At 40.1% G+C, this 26,118-nt stretch overlaps 1 protein-coding gene across 2 annotated transcripts in view; it reads right to left on the reverse strand.

Annotated features, from left to right (window-relative positions):
* The window catches only part of SERAC1 (serine active site containing 1), a 305,705-nt gene that overhangs the window by 154,257 nt on the left and 125,330 nt on the right, over nt 1-26,118 (reverse strand). The window contains exons 4-8 of one of the 2 annotated variants that reach the window (XM_075203405.1): nt 24,297-24,433; nt 13,999-14,091; nt 12,739-12,870; nt 11,563-11,684; nt 10,665-10,793 (exon numbers count right to left, since the gene is read on the reverse strand). In XM_075203405.1, coding sequence (XP_075059506.1) covers nt 10,665-10,793; nt 11,563-11,684; nt 12,739-12,870; nt 13,999-14,091; nt 24,297-24,433 — 613 coding nt within the window. The remainder of the gene's footprint in view (nt 1-10,664; nt 10,794-11,562; nt 11,685-12,738; nt 12,871-13,998; nt 14,092-24,296; nt 24,434-26,118) is intronic. The other variant, XM_075203404.1, reaches the window with a different exon arrangement.

The following is a 26,118-nucleotide window of genomic DNA, read 5'->3' on the forward strand; positions in this document are numbered from 1 at the left end:
TTCTGCTTTCTTCTCAGTCCCTCTTCACCCTGACTGCCAATACCCTTTTGCATTCTCCTACAGGGGAGTGCAATACACATGGACCAGACTACCCCAGGGGTTCATTGACAGCCCCAGTATTTTCTCCCAAGCCTTACATGACTGTTTGCAATCCTTTCAACCCCACAATGGGTCTGTTCTAATTCAATATGTGGACGATTTGTTGCTGTGCTCTGATTCTTTTATGTCATGTTTACATGATACTAAATTGTTGTTTCTTCATCTTTCACAAACAGGGCACAAGGTGGCAAAGGATAAATTACAGCCATGTCAGACTAAGGTCAAATACTTAGGACACTGCCTCACTAAGGGGCTAAGACACCTGACAACCGACAGGATTGAGGCCATACAACACATGACTCTGCCACAGAGCCAGAAGCAGATTCGTACTTTCCTGGGGATGTGTGGATACTGTAGATCCTGGATCCCAGGTTTTTCTATTCTGGCATTACCATTGCAGGAGCTAGTCTCTTCCTCAAAACCAGAACGTGTTGTACACACAAAAGAGTCAGAGCAAGCGTTCTTTAATCTTAAAGATAGTCTGACTAGAGCACCTGCATTGGGAATACCTGATTATGAAAAGCCTTTTGAGCTATTTTGTACAGAAGCTGATGGTTGTGCAGCAGATGTCCTCGCACAGAAACATGGTTCTCCGGTCTGGGGGAGTGGGTACAGGAAATAGTTGCTAGTGTAGGTAAGCTCCTTCTCCTTATACTGGGTGTCATCTTAGCAATTGGTTTAGTTGTCAAATGTGTTCCTACTGTGTTGAAGTGTGGAAAAAGGTCTCATAGGAGTAACACTGAGAAAGAGACTGAAAGGGTGGTACCAGATACCGAGATCATGGTCTGTGAAGAAGTATTGTACAATCCTGAACTTGAAACGGTGATTGGGTGATAGTTTGTTACACTATCAAAGGGTGGAGCTGTCGAAGTCAGCAAATTGGATAAAGTCATTTCAATTAAAGTCGAGCAAACTTGGTTGTCTTTGTCTGAAAAGATGCGTATGGTACGCTACGACATACAAGGGCACGCTACGGCGTGAAAGGGCGTACACAGCCACTACACGTGGCAGCAACAGTATTTGGTCTTTTACCATACATTCACACAAACACACATACTTATAAATTAGTACACATTAATGGTAGTTGCAACACATAGTTATGTCGAAATATAGTAGTATTTATGTGTTATATTAAAGTTACATGCATATTAATGAAATATACGGAACAGGTTGAAGGAATCATATCATGAGTGGTATCATAATAAACCTCTTTACATTTCCTACTGTTTGGTTTACTCTGCGAAGGAATCGCAGAGTGCATACACAAGTTATGAATGATAGGGAATTATGAACTACTTAAGACTAAGGAATCTTGGCGGGAAGAGCCGAGCATACCCCCTGGAGAGGTGACCCCCTCCTTTGGATTCCTTAGGATGAACTAGCCAATGATTGACAACCCCTTGGACCTTCCTGAGACCTGGACCAATAGATGCAAGATATACCATCTTCATTGTATTACTGTATTTCTGTGTGCATATAAGCAGCAGCTTCTCATCTAGTGTTCAGACATCTTGTCCCCAGACTTCAGGATTGAATGACTGCACACTGGATCCAGAGCGCCTGCGATAAGTAACGGCTGTATTTATTATCACTTCCCTTGAACATATTATTCTACTATAGTGCGAATAAATCTTTGTGCGTTGGAAACACAAATCGAGGTTCGACACTCGTTATTGGTTAGCGACAATACGCACATAAAATTGCACTTAGCTATGAAATTCTTAAAAACCTTGCTGTGAATTCCTGGATCTTATTTCATAGGCAGGAGACCCACTAGCAAGTCAAAAGGTCTGACTGGCTTGAATACTTGAATAATGGCTTGAAGACAGTCACCGAATACACATTCCCACAGACAGCGCCGAACTGGGACTAAAAATCAGCCCTGGCATTTAAAGCACACAGGCCCACCTGTTGTGGGCTCCATGCACTATATCGTTGCACGGTGATGATGGCGCAGAGCACGTTGCTGGTGCAGTACAACATGATTGCCCCACATTACAGCAACCAGCATCATCCCCCACATTACAGCAATTATTCTCCTACTTATTAGCAATACTAACCCCCAAACACACTACAACATTGCCACCACCGCGCCACCACATACTACAGCAATACCACCAATTATACAGGCGCCAATGTAGGAAACCAATGTTCTGCTTTTTTTCAAATCTCCCACAAAATAGCAACAACAGAGTACTTACACACGTATAATTAACAGATACCCTTTTCCCTCAATTAAATAGTAATGGCAGAATTTTCATGTATCATTCCACACAAAATAAAACTCTAACAAATATATCAGAAAACACATAACTAGTGAATGATCATCTGAACCCACATGGCCGCATTAAAAGTATTTTCATCTACAGCAAAACGTCAGGGGAATATATGTTTTTTACTACAGTAACTGGATATGCGTCTTTTCTACTCATTTTAAATAACACAGTATATAAATTAAGGGGGATAGAGGAGGTGGGTGAGAGATAAATGGATGTGATCCATCAGTTTGATTAGATAGGAAACATTTAAATTATTTTCCTGGAGACGTCTACCCCTTTAACTCACCCGCAGGGCCAACAAGAGGAATTTTGGGCCCTGGCACAGCAACTTCTTTGGGTCCCAGACATAGTCAACAATGAGAGACTTGCCTTTGACATAAGTTCATATCATGCCACACCGTAGTGCCCCCAGGTCATATTATGCCACATAGTATTACCCTCAATTCATATTAGGCCATACAGTAGTGCCCTCAAATCATATTATGCCACAAAAGTGCTCCCAAATCATATTAAGTCATACAGTAGTGCCCCCATATTATATTATGTCATAATAGTGCCCCCAAATCATATGCCATATAGTAGTGCCCACAAATTATATCATGCCATAGTAGTAGTGCACCCAAAACACATAGTAACATAGTTAAAGAGGTTGAAAAAAAAGACACCAGTCCATCAAGTTCAACCTATTTTGGATTTTCCTGTGATTCCTCTCTTATATTTGAAATTGATCCAGATTAAGTAACCGCCAATCTGTTTCAATCTGGAAAAATCCCTCCAGACCCAATATTGCAGTCCTATTTTTTCCCTGTATCAACTACTATCCTTTATTTTAATTAACGGTGGTATTCCTTGATACCCTTTTTTGCTAAAAATGTGTCTAACCCTTTCTTAAACATATGCCATACACAGTTGTGCCCCCAGTTCAAGAAATGATGCACACGAGAAACATGTTGCACACGACAAAATATATGAATTTACCTGATTATTGCATCCTGTGTTCTGTTCTCCTACTGGGCGCGCTGGGCGAGGAGGGATCAGCAGCTGTCAGCTCACACAGCCAGTCGGGAGCAGGGACCAAGGGCAGCGGTCAGAGTGAAAATTTAGAAGTGGGGGTATGTAAAATATAAGTGAATAGAGTATGAAGACTTGATTTTATTATTATTTTTTTAACACTTGTCCCCTCGGTGCATTTCCATCCTTCATTACTACTTTTGTTTTATGGTGGCTGCATCCCTGACATTCTCATTCTTAAAATGTCTGTCCCTTTACACTTTCTTTTATCTATGCCCCTGCACCATTGTCTACCCTGTCTATCTCACACATCCCCCTGCTCCATCTTCTCCCCTGGCACTCTCACCTCTCTCCCTGCGTCACCTTCTCCCCTGGCACTCTCACCCCTCTCCCTGCGCCACCTTCTCCCCTGGCACTCTCACCCCTCTCCCTGCGCCACATTCTCCCCTGGCACTCTCACCCCTCTTCCTGCGCCACCTTCTCCCCTGGCACTCACACCCTCTTCCTGCGTTACCTTCTCCCCTGGCACACTCACCCTCTTCCTGCGTTACCTTCTCCCCTGACACTCTCACCCTCTCCCTGCGCCACCTTCTCCTCTGGCACTCTGACCCCTCTTCCTGTGCCACCTTCTCCCCTTGCAATCTCACCCCTCTTCCTGTGCTACCTTCTCCCCTGGCACTCTCACCCCTCTCCCTGTGCCACCTTCTCCCCTGGCACTCTCACCCCTCTCCCTGTGCCACCTTCTCCCCTGGCACTCTCACCCCTCTCCCTGTGCCACCTTCTCCCCTGGCACTCTCACCCCTCTCCCTGTGCCACCTTCTCCCCTGGCACTCTCACCCCTCTTCCTGCGCCACCTTCTCCCTTGGCACTCACACCCTCTTCCTGCATTACCTTCTTCCCTGGCACTCTCACCCTCTCCCTGCGCCACCTTCTCCCCTGGCACTCTCACCCCTCTTCCTGTGCCACCTTCTCCCCTTGCAATCTCACCCCTCTCCCTGTGCTACCTTCTCCCCTGGCACTCTCACCCCTCTCAGTGTGCCACCTTCTCCCCTGGCACTCTCATCCTTCTTCCTGCGCCACCTTCTCCCTTGGCACTCACACCCTCTTCCTGCGCCACCTTCTCCCTTGGCACTCACAACCTCTTCCTGCGTTACCTTCTCCCCTGGCACCTCACCCTCTCCCCGCGCCACCTTCTCCCCTGGCACTCTCACCCCTCTTCCTCCGCCACCTTCTCCCCTGGCACTCTCACCCCTCTCCCTGTGCTTCCTTCTCCCCTGGCACTCTAACCTCTCTTCCTGCGCCACCTTCTCCCCTGGCACTCTCACCCCTCTCCCTGTGCCACCTTCTCCCCTGGCACTCTCATCCTTCTTCCTGCGCCACCTTCTCCCTTGGCACTCACACCCTCTTCCTGCGCCACCTTCTCCCTTGGCACTCACAACCTCTTCCTGCGTTACCTTCTCCCCTGGCACCTCACCCTCTCCCCGCGCCACCTTCTCCCCTGGCACTCTCACCCCTCTTCCTCCGCCACCTTCTCCCCTGGCACTCTCACCCCTCTCCCTGTGCTTCCTTCTCCCCTGGCACTCTAACCTCTCTTCCTGCGCCACCTTCTCCCCTGGCACTCTCACCCCTCTCCCTGTGCTACCTTCTCCCCTGGCACTCTCACCCCTCTCCCTGTGCTACCTTCTCCCCTGGCACTCTCACCTCTCCCTGTGCTACCTTCTCCCCTGGCACTCTCACCCCTATTCCTGTGCCACCTCTCCCCCCTTTCCCTGTCACACTCGCTGCAATTCCCCCTCCCCCCTGCGATTCACGGCAAATCAACCCCCCCTTAGGAAAAAAAAAGATCTTCAGGGCAGAACTAGACGTGCCTGCACACTTGAAGTACTGACATCGGATAGGTAAGCGAGAATAAGGGAGGGGGGGAGAAAACTGAGTAGCAATCTGTGTGACATATGTAGAAAGATAGCTGGTTCCTGGGGAGGAGCCAGCCACCTGGAAGCCAGTGAGTGTCGGGGCCAGCCATTAATAGGCTAGGTCCCTACACCGGCCCATCTAGCCATCTGCCCTTCTGGCATTTGCCAGAAGTGCCAGATGGCCAGTCCGGCCCTGCTCACAGAACAACAAAAAAAACAAAAAAACAAGCCACTTACCAACATCACAATACACCAAAGGCTTGGTAAACAAAGGCTCATTGTATCAGATATATACATCAGGCATCAGGCATAATGCATTTCCTCTAGAGAGGCTAAACAGAAAAAACACATTTTCTACCCTGGTCTCAGAAATAACGATTTTCTATCTCAAAATATACACAATATTAAAAATAAGTGCCTTGGCAATTTATATAAATAAGCGCCCGCGCTATTTCCTTTAAATAAATTCACACCATAAGTTATTTATATGTGATCCAGTCACACCACCATCATCCAGATTGTTTGGCGAACATATCAGTAAGACAGTTCAATAAAAGTTATAGTAAAACAGGACAACTGAAACATAAATTTTTAGAGAAATTCTTGAACCCATCATTGACGGAAAAAGCTTTCAATGACATAAAAGATATAAATAGAACTGATTTACTTGTCTACAAACTAAAAGAAACTAAACAACAGAAACAAGAATTATTTTTCATTACAGAATATTCAAACTCATCCAATAATTTCAAAAGACATTGGCATATTTTACAGAAAGATAACACGCTTAAAGATTTGATACCAACACACCCAAAAGTCATATTCAGAAAAGCACACAATTTGAGTTCCACAATCACTAAAAAACATATTTCATATTTTTTTTAATCACAAGGCATTACAAGCCTAAACAAAACAATACTTAGCAAAGGTTCTTTTCATTGTGGTAAATGCATATACTGTAAAACCTTAGGGTACAGAAGTAATAAACTGACACATTTCTCCAAATCATATCATTCTTAAGAGTCCTTTGAGATTAAGCAGTTCATGACCTGTGACAGAACAAATGTTATTTATTTGAAGAGTCCTTTGAGATTAAGCAGTTCATGACCTATGAAAGAACAAATGTTATTTATTTTATTGAATGCTCCTGCAACATACAATATGTAGGCCTAACCACCTAAATTACATAAATTATGGATAGCCGAACATTTGAGATATATACATAAAGGTTATCAACTACATAGTGTATCTAAACATTTCTCCAAAGTTCATAGCAATGACTCAAAAGGTCTCTATTTACTTGCTATTAAACATGTCGAAAAAAATTGGAAGGGAGAAGATTTCATTAGGAAAGAGGAAGGATTTTCAAGCTTAAAATTCTGACACCCATTAAAGGCTTTGAAGAACAATTCTTATTACATAAAGATAGATCATTTCTCCCCCTATCATTCCTCTTGCATAACATGTTTTCTAATATTTAGACTTATCGGATTTCATCTTTCCAGAGGTATATTATACTTTTCAATGTATATAGTCCACTGACTTACTGATGCTCAACTGCGTTATAACATTGTGTTTGGGTAGGATTGCAGACATAAAGGGGCATATTCAATTGTCTGCGTTACTCACAAAAGTAACGCGGCTTGCGCACTATTACCGTTATTATGGTACCTTTAACGCCGGCTTTCTGCTTGCAGCTCAGGGAGCTATGAGCTGAAATCCGGGTTAGAATTAACGTAATAACGGTCATACTTTCAACGCCGCATTACTTTTGCGAGTAACCCGGACAATTGAATATGCCCCAAAGTGCATGTATTTATATTTTATTTTTAGTTTTGTATTTATATTTACTCTTATTTTTATTTATTTTTAGATTTACAGGCACTTTGCTTTGTTATACATTTTGGCATTTTTTATTTTCAGTAATTAGCACCATAATTGTTTTTACTTATATTTCCATCCTTATTTCTATATTTATCTTTATTTGTAATTTATCTTATTCCAATTTCATTTACATTAATTTCATCTTCATGCCATGTCTTTTTCTTTTGTTATGTTGATCCGAATTAATGTTGCTGTATTTTTATTTTTATAATTTGATTGCTGTTGTATCATTTTCTTATCTGATATTATGTGGACAATGTTACATTATGTATTTGCATCAACTGTTATGGTCAATACAATCTTACATGTTTGACATTCTTACAGTTTCTTGACAAGTGCTTGTGCAGCATTGCAATTATCGGCATGCAAATTATGTTATCATTGCAATTACTAAAGCTGGCTGTAAAAAGTCGCTAAAGGGACGTTTGCTGTTCCCTTAATCGTCCTAAACAAGGCTAGTGCATGCAATGCACTAGTAATGCACATAGTAATGCAGTTCATGGAACGAGCGATCGGAACATCGATCGCATGTAAACACACTACACTGTTTTCGTCCAATAAAAACAGCCGACATACGACCGCTCGTTCAAAAGTCAGTGTGTGCAGTGACACGATGGTCGAAAGTCTGCCCAAATGGACGATTATCGCCTCATTTGGCATGTAAAATCGCTCGGCATAAAAAGTTGGTTGAAATTTCTGTAGTGTGTACCCAGCTTTAGTATCACAGTTTCTTTCTCACAACACTGCTTAAGTGATGCACAAATTTATCCTAATCAAGCTCACATCATAACAAGGATCTAACATATCACCGCCCACACTGTGGTATACACCAGACACGAATTATCTCCAATGAGGACTCCGATACATTTAGGAATACAGCATTTTTAGCAGGCTCCGTATATCAGAGCACAACTCTCTTGAAAAAGTCCCAATAAGGGATGATATGCATGAAAGCAGGGCTATCTTTTCCATTGGGCACTGTCGAAGTCAGTAAATTGGATAAAGTCATTTCAATTAAAGTCTAGCAAACTTGGTTGTCTTTGTCTGAAAAGAGGCGTACGGTACGCTACGGCGTACAAGGGCACGCTACGGCGTGAAAGGGCTTGCGCATCCACTACACGTGGCAGCAACAGTAATCGGTCTTTTACCACACATTCGCACAAACACGCATACTTATAAAATAGTACACATTAATGGTAGTTGCAACACATAGTCAGTTATGTCGAAATATAGTTGTATTTATATGTTATATCAGAGTTACATGCATATTAGTGAAATACACGGAATGGGTTGAAGGAATAACATCATGAGTGGTATCATACTGAACCTTGTTACATATCCTACTGTTTGGTTCACTCTGCGAGGGAGTCACAGAGTGCATACACAAGTTATGAATGATAGGGAATTATGAACTACTTAAGACTGAGGAATCCTGGCGGGAAGAGCAGAGCATACCCCCTGCTGAGATGACCCCCTCCTTTGGATTCCTTTGTATGAACTGGCCAATGATGACGACCCCTTGGACATTCCTGAGACCTGGACCAATAGATGCAAGCTATTCCATCTTCATTGTATTACTGTATGTGATTGTGTATATAAGCAGCAGCTTGTGATCCAGAGTGCAGACATCTTGTCCCCAGACTTCAGGATTGAATGACTGCACTGGATCCAGAGCGCCTGCGATAAGTAACGGCTGTATTTACTATTACTTCGCTTGAGCATAATTATTCTACTATTTGCGAATAAATCTTTGTGCGTTGGAAACACAAATCGAGGTTCGACAATCGTTATTGGTTAGCGACAATACGCACATAACAGCATGATGGGCAGGTGCCCAGGGGCCCCACGGACAAGGGGGCCCAATAAGCAGGGCTCTTAATTAGAATAAATAATCCTGAAAAAAAAAAAAGCCTGCAAAAAAAACCTTCAAGGGTCACTGAGCAAGTACATCTATCTATCTCTATCTCTATATATCTATATCTCTATACATCTATATCTATCTATATGTAGGGGCCCCAGTGCACTGCTTTGCCCGGGGGCCCATAATGTTGTTAAGATGGCCCTGCATGAAAGACTACTAATTCTATTACCACTGATTAGAATTGATGTCTGACATCGGCACCTATCTTGGACTATGTTTAGATTTTAACATGAGTTCAAGTATTTGAAGCGGTAGACTATTTATTGCAATTAACAACAACAGCTGGATCAGCTGATCCAGTTTGACACAAAGGGGTATATTTACTAAACTGCGGGTTTGAAAAAGTGGAGATGTTGTCTATAGCAACCATTCAGATTCTAGCTGTCATTTTGCAGAATTTACTAAATAGTAAATCTAGCCCCAAGTCTGTTACTTATATGCAAGTCTTTACTATTTTTTATTGCATTAAAATTTTCCTCTTTTTTATGATAGCGCTTCTTCTTCATTTATGCTCCTAAACACCAACATGGGAGTGCCTCAAAAGCATAGCCCAAGTACAACTCAATACAGGAAGTAAACAGTGAGGACTACATGATTAATATAACAGTATTAGCACTACAAGGATAGAGTTGAATTTATTGAATAGCGTGCATTGGTTCACTACAAGAAGGCTCAACGGAGAACATCCAAGTTGAAGTACTAGATGTCACGTTATTATTCATATCATATAAAAACTTACTACGGTATTTCTTCTATGCATTTCATATTTCTCTCTAATAACATATTTGGAGGAAAGTGGAGTTTTCTCAGAGACATCCATTTTTATTACAACTTAACTGCATTCAAACTGGGACAATGGTATTTTAAGAACACAACAATTGACATGGTTCTGGACCAAACTTCATGAACACAAGATCTTATCTCATTAAACTTACAACCGCCTTTAGATTTAGATTTCCATCCCTTACTCTGTATGTTTGTACATTCATATTCATATATACTGATTATTCCAAGAATTGAGCACTGTGTGTTGTTCTATTTTGTATAATTGAGAGCCTGGATAACGCTTCTTACAGCTGTCTTCATGTGAGTTACAGGTTGTAGCTTATTTGTTGCTCGTTCTATATTTTATTTGCAACATTCCTAATAACATTACGTATGGTGGAAATCAAGGTCTTTGGCAATAGTTTTTAAGCTATGAGATTGTCCAAGTTTGGTTACATTCTTCTGTCTGACCTCCTCAGACAATTATCTGTCTTTCTTTCTTTCCTCCAGGCTCACTGCAGTAGACACAGTGACACAGAACAGGAGAATGCCTCCAAGTTGAATTCTTACAGAGGATGTGCATCCTCTGAGTCCTTTTCTTTATCAAGTTCATTTAATGAGTGATTTTTATATTGCAGGCGCCTGCTACTCATTCAGAGGAGTTCAGTCCCAAAGTGAAGGGTAATCACCTGCTTGACATCTAATTATTTCCAGCTATATCTAAAAGGTGCAATTTTGTCCAACCCTTTGAGGATTTGTATGTGCATTAAGTTAATAAATATCTTAACTTACCCGTTCGGCTGCTAGAGACTGACTGGTCTCTCTTAGTGCTAGTGATGTAAAGTACTTTATGCATTGATCAAGCTCAGTCTGAGGTAAGGAGGATAGCAACTGGCGTAGTTCCTCTTCTATGGAGTAATTCTGCAACACAACAGAAAGGACTCAAGGTTAGACTAATGTAACACATATAAACTGAATCTAAAGTTTTGCTTATATGTAGAAAGTTAAACTATTTACTTTGTTTTTAATTGTGTGGAGGCAATTTAATGTAAAATATATCTTTAAATATGATCATAATATAAACGGTATAACGTACTACTATTGAAAGAAATAGGGATATTGCAATTCACACACAAGTTCCTTGGCACAAGTTCCTTAACAATTTAAATATGTGAGTATACTTGCCAAATACTTTTTAAAAGGTAACATAACGGTGAGTTGACTTCTAATATCCTTTTTATTTTACAGCAGGGGTACATAATTCCTTAAACCAATGCACAATTTGAAGCAAAACATGCTGCTTGTATGAGGTGATCATTATATTTAGGCTTATTCAATGTAATTATAAAGCTATATTTTGATGGAGTTTTTAAATATATTCATACCATTTGTCCAGAAGAGTAATATGTAACATATAAATACTTTAGGGGGGAATGATAACAATATATCCCAATTCTGTACTTCATTCATATTTATGTAAAATGTTGCATTTCTTACAAATATTTTAGTCATTACAAGTTTTAATAATACTTACTTGCCTGTGTTACATGTTTTATAAAGGCATTTCGGGATCTAGCATTCTTTATTTAAAGGCAGCTTATGGAATTACGAATTTACCAGAACCCAGAAATCATGTGTCTATTTTATCTCTTGGAAGTATGACGTTTTTAAAGCTGTGCATTACACTTACATCATTTATTTTCGGCAGGGCTGGAGGTGGAAGGAAAAAGCGAAGGTCTACGTCTTTGCTCCTGGCTAAGCCAATAGTTGTTCTTCTATCACTTGCTTGTGCCACTGTCCTATATTGGTAATCTACAAAAACACAGTACCTAGTGATTACATAAACACAGCAATTGGCTACCACTGCTTATAAAACTCAAAAATGACTGATGATGTTGACGATTACATAGATATCATGGTGCATTTCTTGGCTGGCAGATTTTCAGATTTTGCTGGTGTCAGACAGGTGAATTCTGCTTCAGGAACCCAGCTTTTATCATCTTCTTAAGTCTGCACACTGCCCAGCTCCTCTTACACTAAAGTGATTACACTTAACAAATGCTGCAGACCAGAGCCGTAACTTAAAATTATTGGCGCCTGTGGCAAAAAAGAAAACTGCTGCCCTCCCCAGCCCTCAATTTTACCCAAATTAACCTACAATAATCATAAACTGCGCCCCCCTTCTGCATTGCGCCCTGGGCGGTCGCCCCCATCGCACAGCCCTAGTTACGGCCCTGCTGCAGACAGTGCACATGGCACTTATTCACGGAAGTGTGAAAGCAACCCATCATTTACACTGCCTATAACGTGCAGGCATTAGGAGAGGATAAATAGTGAGATACTGGGGCAGAAATTGACAATCCAACACCACCCTTAAGAAAAGGTTCTGCTGCTGATGTATACTTACTCAACTCCCAAACAGTAGCACTATGCAATACATATGTATTCTTGCCAAAGACTTGTAATGCATGTAATGCCATGGCACAACATAGGAAAAGGTTTCCATACCAACACATTGCAAAATGATATGTGTGCGCTACATAACAGCACCTGCATTACATTTAAAGCACATTATTCTTAATGAGCTTGTGCCCATTTATGTGTTGAAAGACTAAATCTATTTGGTACATTCAAAAAATGTGCATCCTTCAATTCACATTCATTTACATATAATTTTCTGCTCAGGTGTGCATGTGTCTTTTTTTAGTTCCATTTGTTGAACACTGTATTGGTATGGATGGACTCAACATCTATTTCTTTAGATAGTATACAAACATTCATTGAACATACAAACTATTACTATTATTATTACTATTATAATGTCTAGGAGTTCTTACTATAATCAATAAAAATAAATAGTCATTACCACATAAGTAGTGGATTCCAGCAATTTTTTGGACAGCTTCCAAACGGACCCTTTTATCTGCTGACTGTGTGCCCTTCAAGAGAAGCCAAATGGGAAGTTCATGATCCTCCACATTTGCATTGTAATATTGTTCTATAAAAAAAAAATATATTATATCACAACTATATACTTACTAAAAATGTCATGCTTTATCTTTATTTTATAATGCCTATAATTTGTTGTTGTTGAGGAAATTAACTTCGGAAACTATACCAAACTCATTCACTAAGCACTTTCTTCTCAGTAGGTAAAAAAAAATCTGGATTTATTAATGTATGTTAAAGTTTAGTATTCTTATGCCTGAGGCAAATATAGAAGACTGATGTGTGTTGAGCCTCGGCACAGTGTGGTATAGCATGCTAATGTTTAATAGTCAATTTAGCAATGTCATTTTGATATCCCACGCAAGGCATATGCAATTATTCCTTTCTTTTTTTATTGTATTTTTAGATTAATCGTTACCAACTTCTTCTCCATTGAACATTCTTTAAAGGAGAAACATTGTAAATATGTTTTGGCCATTTTTAAGTAGATAATGAAAGGCATCATTTGACATTTTGGGCTGTTGAGAAATATATGTAATCGACTACAATTTTTAGCATATCTGTAGAAGGCAAAAAACAACACTAGGGCATCACATTAAGGACCTGAATCATAAAGGAGACCAAAGCAAAAAAAAAAGAGTAACTTTGCAGCTTGGCAAAACCATGTTGTATTAGAGGAGGGCGGTACATTTAAAATATGATGGCTGATTTAAAGTTGGGCTAGGGCATGTCCTAGATCAACTTTACATTTCAGTGTAAAAATAAAGCTATCAAGTATTTGTGTGCCACATGACAAAAAAAAGCCAGTATTTTCTTTATTTGCAAAATAATAAACTAATTTGCAACCCTTGCATTGTAACATGGTTTATCCAGGATTAAATTTACCCATTTTTTGCCTTAATGACTCAAGCCTGAAAAATTTAGATTTTAGGGAATTAAGTGTTTGAAACTTTCATATATTTAAAGAATATAAATATACTATTTTCTAATGGCAAGATACCATAAAAACATTTTTGAAAGTTTTTGTTTTATTGGCTTTTACCTATTGCTACTTTCCTGTATTTACATTTATCATATCTACTGTATATTGAAATATGCACCCAGAAAAAAATATATAATATGCAGTTACATATGAAAGGTGAGTCAAGGTGAAGTGTTGCCCATCTAAGTACATTACCTCTATCATGTCCTCTTCTGAAAAGTTTGGCTGAAGCTTCCAGAGCTTTTCTTGCTGTTTTATGAAGCTCTATTCTCACCTTATTTGTGATACCTAGAAACACAATATATAATACATATAAAATAAAATCTATAAAACTAGCTAATGGTTAGTATGGGGATTTATGTGTGGCATGGTGAAATGAACTCCAAACAACTTAGCCAATGAATTTTAGTATTTGGTAGTGTCTATGTCCTTGGTTAGATTTATGTTACATTGACTATTTTGTTAAACATTGCAATACATATTTTCACATGAGAATTTGACTAGCTTGGAGTATGCCAACCAACTTAGATTTGGTATAATTTCTCACATTTCTAAAGCTGACTACAACCATCCTTCTGTACATACGTTGAAGGCAGGAGCAGATTAGTGTATAACCAGGCCCCAAAGCAAAATTTGGGTTGGGGCACTGTGATGCCTTAATAGAGATGGGCGGGGGTGTAAAGAAACAGGCATGGTGTATGGAACCAGTGTTACAACCCCTTAATCTAATCCATACTCGGACTGCACTTTTTAGCTATGTTGTTATCCAGAAGGTTCAGTGATGGACCTATAATATCTCCTTGGAAAAGTGCTTCAGGGGCTAAATTCCACCTCCACAAGGAACACTCATGAGTTGAGTGAATTAAGCTACCATTGTTATATCTGTTTGCTCCCTATTGTCGACTAGTGAGCTCTACAGACAGCCAGGAGTCGGACCCAGCAGGGGTCACCTGAGGGAAGACACCTGGGGAGGTAGGGGAGGGGGCTGAATAGTGTGAGAAGCCCACCAATCGAGACATTTTGCAACTCCCCTGAGCAGGCAGTTCCCAAGGTGGGATTATGAGGTGATAAAAGAGACTACCCTGGGAGTTGGACACGTATGTGACTGACTTGACCAAGATGTGATTCTCTGCCAGAGAGGTGCTGTGGAAAATATCTCACTGCATTTATTTGAACTGATTTTCTCACTTTTTGGACCTGCTATTGTTAAGGGGGCTGTGCTGTACCTATCCCACTGGATTTATTTGAACTGATTTCCTCATTTGTTGGACCTGCTATTGTTAAGGGAACCGTGCTATACCTATCCCACTGGATTTATTTGAACTGATTTCCTCCCTTGTTAGACCTGCTATCGTTAAGGGGGGCTGTGCTGTATTTATTCTTGTTCTGCAGAACAAATCATCCTTCTACTTTTCCTTTAATACCGTGTCTGAGTGATTTGGGAACCACGCATCTTCACAGGGGACCTTTAATCAGCATGCACAATTCTGGTAATGTGCCAGACTGGCAATGTAAAAAAACACTCAAAAGACCACATGGCTTGATGTCACCTCACTCCCATGATTAATTAAATCCATGAATGAGGCTCAACTTAGCAGTATTTTAGGAGAAAAAATGGAAAAAATTAATTTAATGAAAAGGATAGTCCTAAAATAGAAGAAGGTTGAACTTGACACTTGCACTTTACACAGTTCAGCTCTTGAAATTTTTCATCCTCCCCGCAAACTTATGTGGCACTAATTTGCAGAGGCATCCCCTTAGAGTGGAGACTTGTTATGTACCTTGAAGTGTGCTGGCCAGCTAGGTATACTGCTTGAAACCAGTGAACTTCATAAATGAGGTCAAGTGGCTAATGATGTATGAATGAGTATGTTGGTATTTTAAGTTTAATTGGTCAGTTACTTCCCCCCAAAACATGTCAGTGCCAATGGCAAGGTAATGCAAGTTTTCTCCAGCTCCAAGATATGAAGAAAGTGATGCACATCGAAACTGCATTTTTCATGCTCGGGAATGTGGTGAAAAATCAGGAATACGATACTGGTGTGAAAAACTATGGAAAGTTGTAGCAGTTGTGAAACTTTTAGCAGAAAGAGGGTTAACTTTTTGCAGAAGTGATAAGGCTATTGGTTCAAAGTATAATTGTAATTTGCTTGGGTGCATAGAGTTCTGCCAAAACATATCTAAGACTTCAGAAACAGCGGATAAGGCAACACAGGATATCTATCAACTATTGTTAAAGATTGTCACATGCCAGCACCAGTATCTATTTTTTACTTACTGGTCTCAGCACCAGGTGCTTCCATGCAGGCCTACATCCTCTGCTCCTAGCACTTACTGATTCTTTGAGTTTACAGTCATGTGATCTCTGTCTTGACTTCCTGGTTGTTTTATGCTGTGTGCTTATGTGATCTCTCGCATCATTTCCTGATTTCAGTCATGTGATCGCTGATACATGACAAACCCTCTCAGCTATTTAAACCCCACTCTATGCAGTAATCACTGGCAGAATATCAGGTCTTATTTGCTCTAGCTAATCATGTTGTTTGTCGCACAATTATATCTGTGAATTGACATTGCTTGCTTCTCGATTTAAACCTGTGAATGTCAAATAACTGGATGAAGTCATTTCAAATGAATAATCATCGACTGAATTGGTTTTATGTGAAAATATGCGAATAGAGCGCTACAGCGTGGAAGGGGTATTACGCAATAACACTAGCGAACACTTCTATATACATTTACACTCACACATTCATTTATAAATAGCTCACTTTAATAAAGTTCCAGCACGTGGGGCCTGATTCATTAAGGATCTTAACTTGAGAAACTTCTTATTTCAGTCTCCTGGACAAAACCATGTTACAATGCAAGGGGTGCAAATTAGTATTCTGTTTTGCACATAAGCTAAATACTGCCTGTTTTTCATGTAGCACACAGATACTTAATAGCTTATTTGTACACTGAAATTTGAAGTTGATATTTGTGTGCCACATGAAAAAACAGTCAGTATTTAACTTATGTGCAAAACAGAATACTAATTTGCACGCCTTGCATTGTAACATGGTTTTGTCCAGGAGACTAAAATATGAAGTTTATCAAGTTAAGGTCCTTAATGAATCAGGCCCGTGGTCTTTTATAATCAAATGTAAGAAATGTAATAGTTTAATATAATAATGTTAAAACCATTTTTATGATATCTAAGGTTCAGGATATAAGAAATGTATCGTGTCTAGTGTCTTACTAATCCACTTTCAACCATTAGACATCCGCTACAATCAGATAAGCAATCGCACCTTGCGTATGCTAGTTATGGATGATAAAGGAATAATTCTCAAAATGATATAATCTTTGGAATACTAATTGACTAGTTTGAACCAATATTTGGCGGGAAGACAAATAAGCAGCTGTTGAAGAGTTGACCCCCATCCTTGGAGAGCATCATTTGAACAGACTTATGAACTGCATTATACTGGACTGTCCTAAATCCTGAACCAATGGAAAAATGCCATGATATCACCACTGTATTTTATGTACCACAAACGGTATGTAAACCAGGCATTGAGACCATCATTCAGTCTACATTGACCATAGGCTTCAGGACTGAATGACTGTATGCAGGATCCAGTGTGCGGCTTAAGTATCGGCTGTACTTTATTTTATTTAATTGTTATTTGTTACATCTTGCTATTAAATCTCTTTTGAGCGTTGGAACCACACTGATTGCAGTGGACAATATTTATGGATAGCGACTAGACGAACATAACACCCCCTACTTCGGCTTGTCTCTCTTTTGGAACCGCTGTTTGTGACCTTGATCTTTGGCTCACTCCTGACTGTGCATTTTGACTAATGATTTGGTGCCTCACGTCTGACATCTTTTCCCAGCTAGTCACATCAGGTGGGAGTTAGAGGGCCACGACCTGCGGGTACCCGTTAGCAAAGTCCATACCACCTTGCGGAAGTTCCTGGTGAAGACTGGAGGGTCAGTTAAACTCCATACCTTGACATTACTAGTGCCAATCCTGACTGATTAGGAAGAATCCTAATTCTCCAGTCTGAAGTGTGACAAAGAGTTTATTGAACTCATAGCAAAGTAAGTGACAAATCATATTGTCAAGGAAGATTCACATTTCAACTATTTCTCAGTGTTGGTTAATTCAGCACCAGATGTAACCCATGCTGATCAGCTCAGTGTTACTGTGTGGTATGTGTTAAATGGCATTTTTTATACTTATGAAGGATTTAGGGTCATATGGCTGCAGATCTTACAAATGACTTGTTAGAATATTTGTCAGAAAACATAAATAACATGAAATGTCGTGGACAGATCTACGACAATGCAAGAAGCATGGCTGGAAAATATTCTGGCATGCTAGTAAGGGTGATGGAATCCACTGTGTGTGTTTGTGCTATGCATAGCACATTCCTTGAACCGTATTGAATCAAATGCTGTTAATTGCTGTATAGACGCTGTAAGCTTTGTTAGTTTCCTTTTAAAGGTCTACCAAGTTCTTTTCTGCTTCCACCTATCCTTGGTCTGTGTTAATGAGACATCTGGAGAAGCAGGGACTCACAGTGAAGAATCTTTCAGAAACAAGATGGTTTGCTGCCTTCTCCAGGGATACAAAAACATTCAATATGCATTTGACAAAATTGCTGATGATAAGCAAAAAAAAATGCAGCTACAAGACATGAAGCTGACACCTTGTCTAAGACAATGGATTTCCTAGAAATAGTATTCCTGTCAGTTTTGGAACACCATTCATTCGACATTTAACACAAGTAAATCACTGCAATCCACAACCATTGATCTTAAGGTTGCTGTAGATTTACTAGAACTCCTTGGTCACTTTTAAAATTCACTGACTGAAAGCTTTGATAGCTTTGAGAGGGGAAAGCACAGGCAGCATGTGATAGATGAAACTATAAAGTAACTCATCCAGGAAGGAAAAAAAGGAATGTGAATAGTGAGGAGTCAGAAGAAACTGTTATGTGCAAGGGACAAATTTCATGTGGAGACATCCTGGCGTATAATTGATTGCCTCAAAATGGCATTGCATGATACAATTGCTGCATATACAGTAATATATGATAATTTCAAGATTGTTCTAAGCTGTTACAGATTGACAGACAGAAAAATAATGTAAGAGGTGCCAAACTGGCTTAGCATTATCCAATAGTAATAGACAAAGAAGTGTTTCTTCAAGAAATGGTTTAGTTTGTACAGCTTTCCAAAGGAAGGAGCTGTCACAAACTTCATCACAACTTAAGCTATTGCATGAAGAAAAGATTGAGGATGTTTTTCCCAATATATCTCCCTGAGAATGTACTTTTGTTTAATGGTTACAAACTGCTGAGGCAAGCATTCATTTAGCAAATTAATACTTTATGATAATAAATTACAATCAACAATACAGGATGAGCGACTAAAAGCATTACCTCTTCTTTCAATTAAAAGTGAACTGAGGAAAGCAATCTGCTTTGAAACAATTATTGGAAACTTTGCCCAAACTAAAGTAATAAAACATAATTTATAATAAAATAGTATTTCCCTGGGACTGATGGGGATGACTATATATATTGTGGCAAGAGCCCGCTACTGCAGAAGCACACGCGAACAACTTCTTCCTTTTTATGGTTCTTTATTGTCAGGATGGTAAATGTTTTGACACCGTATACTTGCACAGCAATCATGGAGACCCTAAACGCTAGCTATACATAGACCAGCTCTCTTAGGACCAGTCAGCTTTACCTGCGTTGGTCTCAGTGAACAAATGGTACAAACAAGCTTTTATACATGATACTCCTCCCCCAGCCTTAGCTTGATGGACAGGTGACACACCCACCTTCTCTTTAAGAAAAAACACCCATCACTGGCTCTGTTTCAACTAACAGACACACCCTGTCTGTTTGCTGAGAGGAAGCAGCTTTTAAATCATGTAAGTTAACCAACTTTAAACTACACATAAGTCTTTACTTGGTTTAACCTGAATCTAGGTGCATAACTGCGCCAATGTCTTACTCTGCTTGTATGTTTTCTTTGCATATTGTCAGATAAATGCCTCCCTTTGTTACAATATATATATATATATATATATATATATATATATATATATATATATATATATATATAGCACTGTGTAAAAATACTGGTGCAATAAAAGTGATAATAAGTAAAAAAGTGTTTTTGTTCACTCAGGTACTCTTTATCTAATATTTAGTTAATTTTGATGATCAAAACACATATGGAGTTACAAAAGTGCAATAAAAATGGAAATGAAAAAGGAGGGGGGTATTCTCATGGCATTGTGTATATGTGGAACAAGAGAAATTGTGCTCACAGGAGAGACCCTTCCTCATAACAAATAACTCTAATATAATGAATATGAGTACTATCACTTGATATGTGTTAGATTATTATTAGAGGGGGTGCACCACCAACTTAAACAATGGATCAAAGAGGAGGGAGAGGAACAGAAGTTGGGGTTCAATGAACATTGAGTGCACTCCAGTTCATGAATAATGATCGTGGTAACATGTAACGTATGACAGGGCCGTAGCCTTTATTGAAAAAAATATATGTTAAAACTTTCTTTAAAGCGAAATATAAGAATAAAAACAAGTAAGGAAGAGATAGGCAGAAAATATGTTAAAATAAAAGAACCCTTCAGTGACTGCCGCTTGATAATATAATTAGAGGGAACAGTAAATATGAGTACTATGACAGTATTCAAATTGGGACTGGATTGTCCACATCTATGAATAAAAATGGTGACAACTCTGTGAGTAAAAGATGACATTAATTTGTAGGCAGAGATCGTATAGACTCGAGTTTGGATATACGTGTTCTGATTGTGACATAATAGTCATATATTCAGTACCAGGCTCATAGTCTGCCAATGTATATCTGAATTGTCAGCTAGCTAGTATTGATATACTCATAGGACCAAAGATTACAAAATAGCCACTTGGAGATCTGGAATAAACAATCTCATATGGTCACATAACCCTCTATGTAGATAGGCTCAACCTCAATCTTGTCGGCAGTATAGATAGATATGCTAAATAAAGGTGACACGCTCAGCACGGACTAGTATTCAAATACAGCTGATGAATATCAGAGAGTAATGATAATGGAGCAAAATCACAAAGAGAAGAGATGTAACGCCGATGAACGGACCTAATCTCAGTGTCGGCAGTCACTTACGGGGTGTGACGTCACAGATGATGTCACACGTTCCAACATACGTTTCGCCAGTAGCTTTAACGTAGCTTTAATCTCTGCCAAACAGAGATGCGCAATTTGTCAATCCACAGAACACGTTTCCACTGCTCCACAGTCCAGTGTTGGTATACTTCATACCACTTCATCCAACGCTTGTCATTGGTCTTGGTGAAGTGAGGCTTGCATGCAGCTGCGCGGCCATGGAAAACCATTCCATTAAGCTCCCGCGACACAGGTTTTGTGCTTACATTAATGCCAGTGGAAGTTTGTAACTTTTCAGCTATGGAATCAGCAGAACGTTGACAACTTTTACGTACCATGCGCCTTAGCAGTTGTTGACCCCGCTCGGGTATTTTATGTGGTATTCCGCGTCATGGCTGAGTTGCTGTTGTTCCTAAACGCTTCCACTTTCTAACACTATACAGTTGACCGTGAAATATCCAGCAGGGATGAAATTTCACAAACCGACTTATTGCAAAGGTGGTATCCTGTCATAGTACCACGCTTGAAGTCACTCACCTCTTCAAAATGACCCATTATGTATCACAAATGTTGGCAGATGGAGACTGCATGGCTAAGTGCTTGAATAATTAACAGATGCGGCCAAATACTTTTGTCCATATAGTGTAGTTATTTACATATGTTAAGAGATAGGCCAGGGAACACAAAGGGCAACACAGGTGCAAGGTCAGAGGCAGACAATGCAGAAGCAGACAGGGAAGGTACAGACCTCCCAACTGTCCCAATTTTGGCTGGACATCCCGATTCATGGGCTGCAAAAGGGACGGAGCGTATGCAAATACATAAAAATACAGTAAAAATTACACAATTATGTGTTTATTATGAGTTGCACATATCTTCTTTTCTAAGAAGGTGCCAATTATTGACAAACAAGACAAAATTAGGAAGAATTATAAAAAACTTCCATATACATTATAACAATATAGTGTGTGAAAATACAAAATACAGATTTTTTAACACAGTCTCTAAAGCGTAAGAGAATATATCACGCCTGATAATCTGCTGTAGCTAGGCTGGGTTGTGTCAGGCTCCATCCCCGCACTGTGCATACGTGCCGGGGGGACGGATGCCTGTCTCTGTTCCGAATCATGTCCCATTGCCTAGCAACGGGACGCACTTCCGGGTTTTGCTGCACACACATGCGCAGTAGGCCCGCGTCTCATTGCTAGGCAAGGGGACGCTTCTCTCCCACGGCATGCCAATGGTCAGGTGCACCTGATATAATGTCCTACCAAGGGGCCATGTTAGGGCATATTAGGCACTTCCTCTCATCAGTCTGGTGCCAGAGTATTGGTTTCACCAGCTCCAGTGTTCTATCTCCTGTACCCTTGTTCCTGTTGTTTGCTATATTGGCTTCTGACCCCTGGCTTGTCCCTGACTACTCTCTTGTTCTGCGATATGGCTTTGTTCGTTATCTGGATGCTGAACACTGGCTCGTTTCTGACCAAACCTCTGGATTATGCTTGTGTACTGCGCTATTGTTTGCCATCTGAACCAGACTGCACTACCACTCCTGTTCTCTTCCGCTGCACTGATAACTAACTTGGAGAACCACGACCTGCGCACCTCAACCAGCCAAGTCCATACCTCCTTTTGGGGAGTCCCTGGTGAACACCGGGGGTGCATTAGACTCCGCGCCTCCCTGTTTAGTTGTGCCAATATCAGTCAGTGGCACCTACCCAAAGTCATTATCGTAACAGGTTGTGTCTCTGGAGTTAGGTTGGTGACTATATACATGGGTGGCCTAAATATGTTCCTTTGCATGTATGTGAAAGGACAGGGACAGGTTGTGATTAACTAGAAGAGAAGACCAGACAGGAACTGAATTTCTGAACCCGGAATGGAACTGAAATGCTGGAACCAGAATGGAACCAAAATGCTGGATGACGGAACCGTAAAGGAACTGGAATGCTGGAACCGGAATGCAGACTCCACTGTCTGAACTAGAACAACAGAAAGGATTGCAGACTGCTGGAAATCAGGTTGGCATTTGAAATAACAATGGTGTACTGGCAGCAAGTAAGGGCTGCAGGAAATTGTTTTATAGTAGTTGTTGATTCCTGATTGGAGACTGCAGTCAACTGGGCAGAAGCAGCACTCTGAGTTGCTGAGATGGATCAGGTGACTATATCCAAGATAGCAGCTCCCAGGAACTGGTTTTTGAGGGGAAACCTGAAGAAGAGGCTGCTATCCCCGGATTGGCTGAGAGGAATCATGTGATCGAATCCAAGATGGCTGCGCTCATACCCTGAATCTGGAGGGATCTCTGGAGTGGAGACAGACTGGGCAGCATCTTGCAGAGAGATCTGAAACCAGCACAGCCTGAGGACCACAGGGACAGCTTGGAAAGACAGCGGAGAGGTAAGTTACAGGGCCTGAGAGCCTGGTGTGCGACAATTTGCACCAAAGTTAGATGTGCAAATATAGCATAAAAAACAAGATCTATGAACAGTTGTGAAGATTTCTCTGAATTTCATTTTCAAACAGAATGGAATAATTTAAATGTGACAAGACCTCAAAGAACAGTGAGTATCTTGGACGTTACAGTGTTATATTGTAAACGAACAAACAGAACCTTTCTACCTCTCAAACGCAATTAAGAAAACTAAGACAGGAGACTCACAAATCTGTAAATTAGCAGCTCCACAATTTTGTGAATGACAGCATTCTCAATCCATGATAGTGCTGAATATTACACAAAAAATGACTTACACTCAACTCTACATGAGCACCTGAGTGTGGCACATTACATTTGTGTTTTGGAGACAAGCCCAGTTTTGACGCAACCCTGTGGCCAACATAAGTACCTTTATATGGCATGTAGGCAGTGGCGGATCCAGGGGGGGGCGATCGGGGCATTCGCCCCCCCTAGCAGCAAAAAGCTAGGTCCCAACCGCCGATTAAAATGGGAGGGGCGGGGCTAAGCGCCAGCGGGGGGCGGGGCTAAATGTGGGCCAGCCAATCAGAGTGGTCCCAGCCGGCGACCACAATGGGAGGGGGCGGGGCCAATCGCGGGCGGAAGGCGGGGTTAACGCAGGCCAGCCAATCAGAGCAAAGGAGGGGCGTGATTATGCAAAATCGCCCCCCCTAAACATAAAGTCTAGATCCGCCCCTGCATGCAGGTTAGTGTCTTCTCATATCTGTACAATTACATTTACATTACAAATGTTTATCCTGAGCCATACTAATACATTTGATAATAATAGAAACAATATACAATATTGTGTCTGCTAGAAATGTTTCTTACCTTTGAAGTTATTTTGATCTAATGAAACAGTGTGCAAGTAAATATATGACTTGAGCTTCTCCTGCTGTACTGCTTGAGTATCAACTGTAATAGCTTTTCTCAGAGCCTGGATCTCGTATGTGATAAACAAACACCCTCTGAGAAAAAGAAAGCAAGAGACAGCTGTAGTTGACCAACAGAAAAGCAGGATCCAGTTATTAATATTATATATACAGATATATATACATATATATATATATATATATATATATATATATATATACACACACACACACACATATATATGTACATATACACACATATATACATATATATATATATTTTTTTTTTTTTATATATATACACACATATATATATAGAGAGAGAGCTAGAATATGATTGGTTGTAATGGCCAACCCTCCAATTTGCTACTTAGAAGCTTCAGTAAATATACCACATTATGCCTCCATTCATACAATATGAACATTTACTAAAGAGGTGGTCTATATGTCCCCATTTATATAATATGGAGAATAAGCTAGAGACATAGGATTCATGCTCCCATTCATACAATATAGATCATTTACAAAAGATGTTGTCTTTATGTCCCATTCATACAATATGGAACAATTACTAGAGGTGGGATATTTATGACCCTGTGCATATAATATGGACAATCTGTAGAGAACTTGATTTTGTGCCCACATACACACAACATAGACTATGCAATAGAGAACTCACCTTTGTGACCCCACTGATACAATATAAACCATTTTATAGATAACTGGTCTTTTTTCACCCACAGTCATACAATTTATAAAGCTAAGCTTTGTCTAAATTGCTGCTCCAATTCATGCAACATGGAATATTATTATAAGTCATTAAGTTTTAAAATATTACAAGACAATAAGCTACAGGTTAGAAAAGTTTGCACTGATTGTGCCAAAGTATCACTTAATTTAATGCAAGTGCCTGCTCACCGGACTCGTTAGAACAATGCTGGCCTCTACAGAGGGAGGGGTGATTGGGAAATACTGCATGCCATCGTCCCAGAAGCTACAAGCTCTGTGACGTAAAGCACATGGACTTTCCCAACCCAACTCAGTTGTCCTGGTATACACATCATCATCTGCCCTTTACAGAGAACTCACTGGATAGAAGCAGGTAAAACCCCCGACCATTATATTACAATAGTAAAACAAATAAACACATACAAACAAAAAAAAATTCTTTTTTTTTTTTTAAATAAAACACTTCTGAAAACCTTGTTTACTGTTTTATTTAAATTAGAATAAAATATTTTTTTTTCTTCTTTCTTAATCTCTTGCAGTCCATTGGGGAAGGAATAACAAAAATATGTGACAATGTGACTGGCTGGCAATGTGGAGGAGTCCTGGAAGCTTTGATGCCACATCAATAGAGACTAATTGACTAATTGAATCGCTATTGATGTGGGGGGGAAAACAAATAAAAATGTTGGGGAGTTTCATTTGAGCTTCTACATGTAGCACTCACACTGGAAACCTCTAGCCAATCAGGAGCAGTTTCCCACATGCCAACCAATCACAAATATGGGAAAAGAGGATTATTGTACTCACATTAAATCCTTTTATCCATTTTCATCTAGGCGATACTGCTACGAAGGGACTGAGCTGGGTAAGCAGGATCTGGGCACTTAGGGTTTAAACATTTGATAGTATAGGGTAAACAGGAGAACAGAAAGAACAAATTTACATTCCAATCAATATTTAGAACTGAAACACTGAGCATAATGGGTGGGATCGCAATGTCTACCCATATGGAGGCGGAAAAATGGATCTAAAATTAGTAAAAAAAATCCTCA

This window comes from Mixophyes fleayi, chromosome 3, assembly GCF_038048845.1.
Source record: "Mixophyes fleayi isolate aMixFle1 chromosome 3, aMixFle1.hap1, whole genome shotgun sequence".
Classification (NCBI taxonomy): Eukaryota; Metazoa; Chordata; class Amphibia; order Anura; family Limnodynastidae; genus Mixophyes; species Mixophyes fleayi.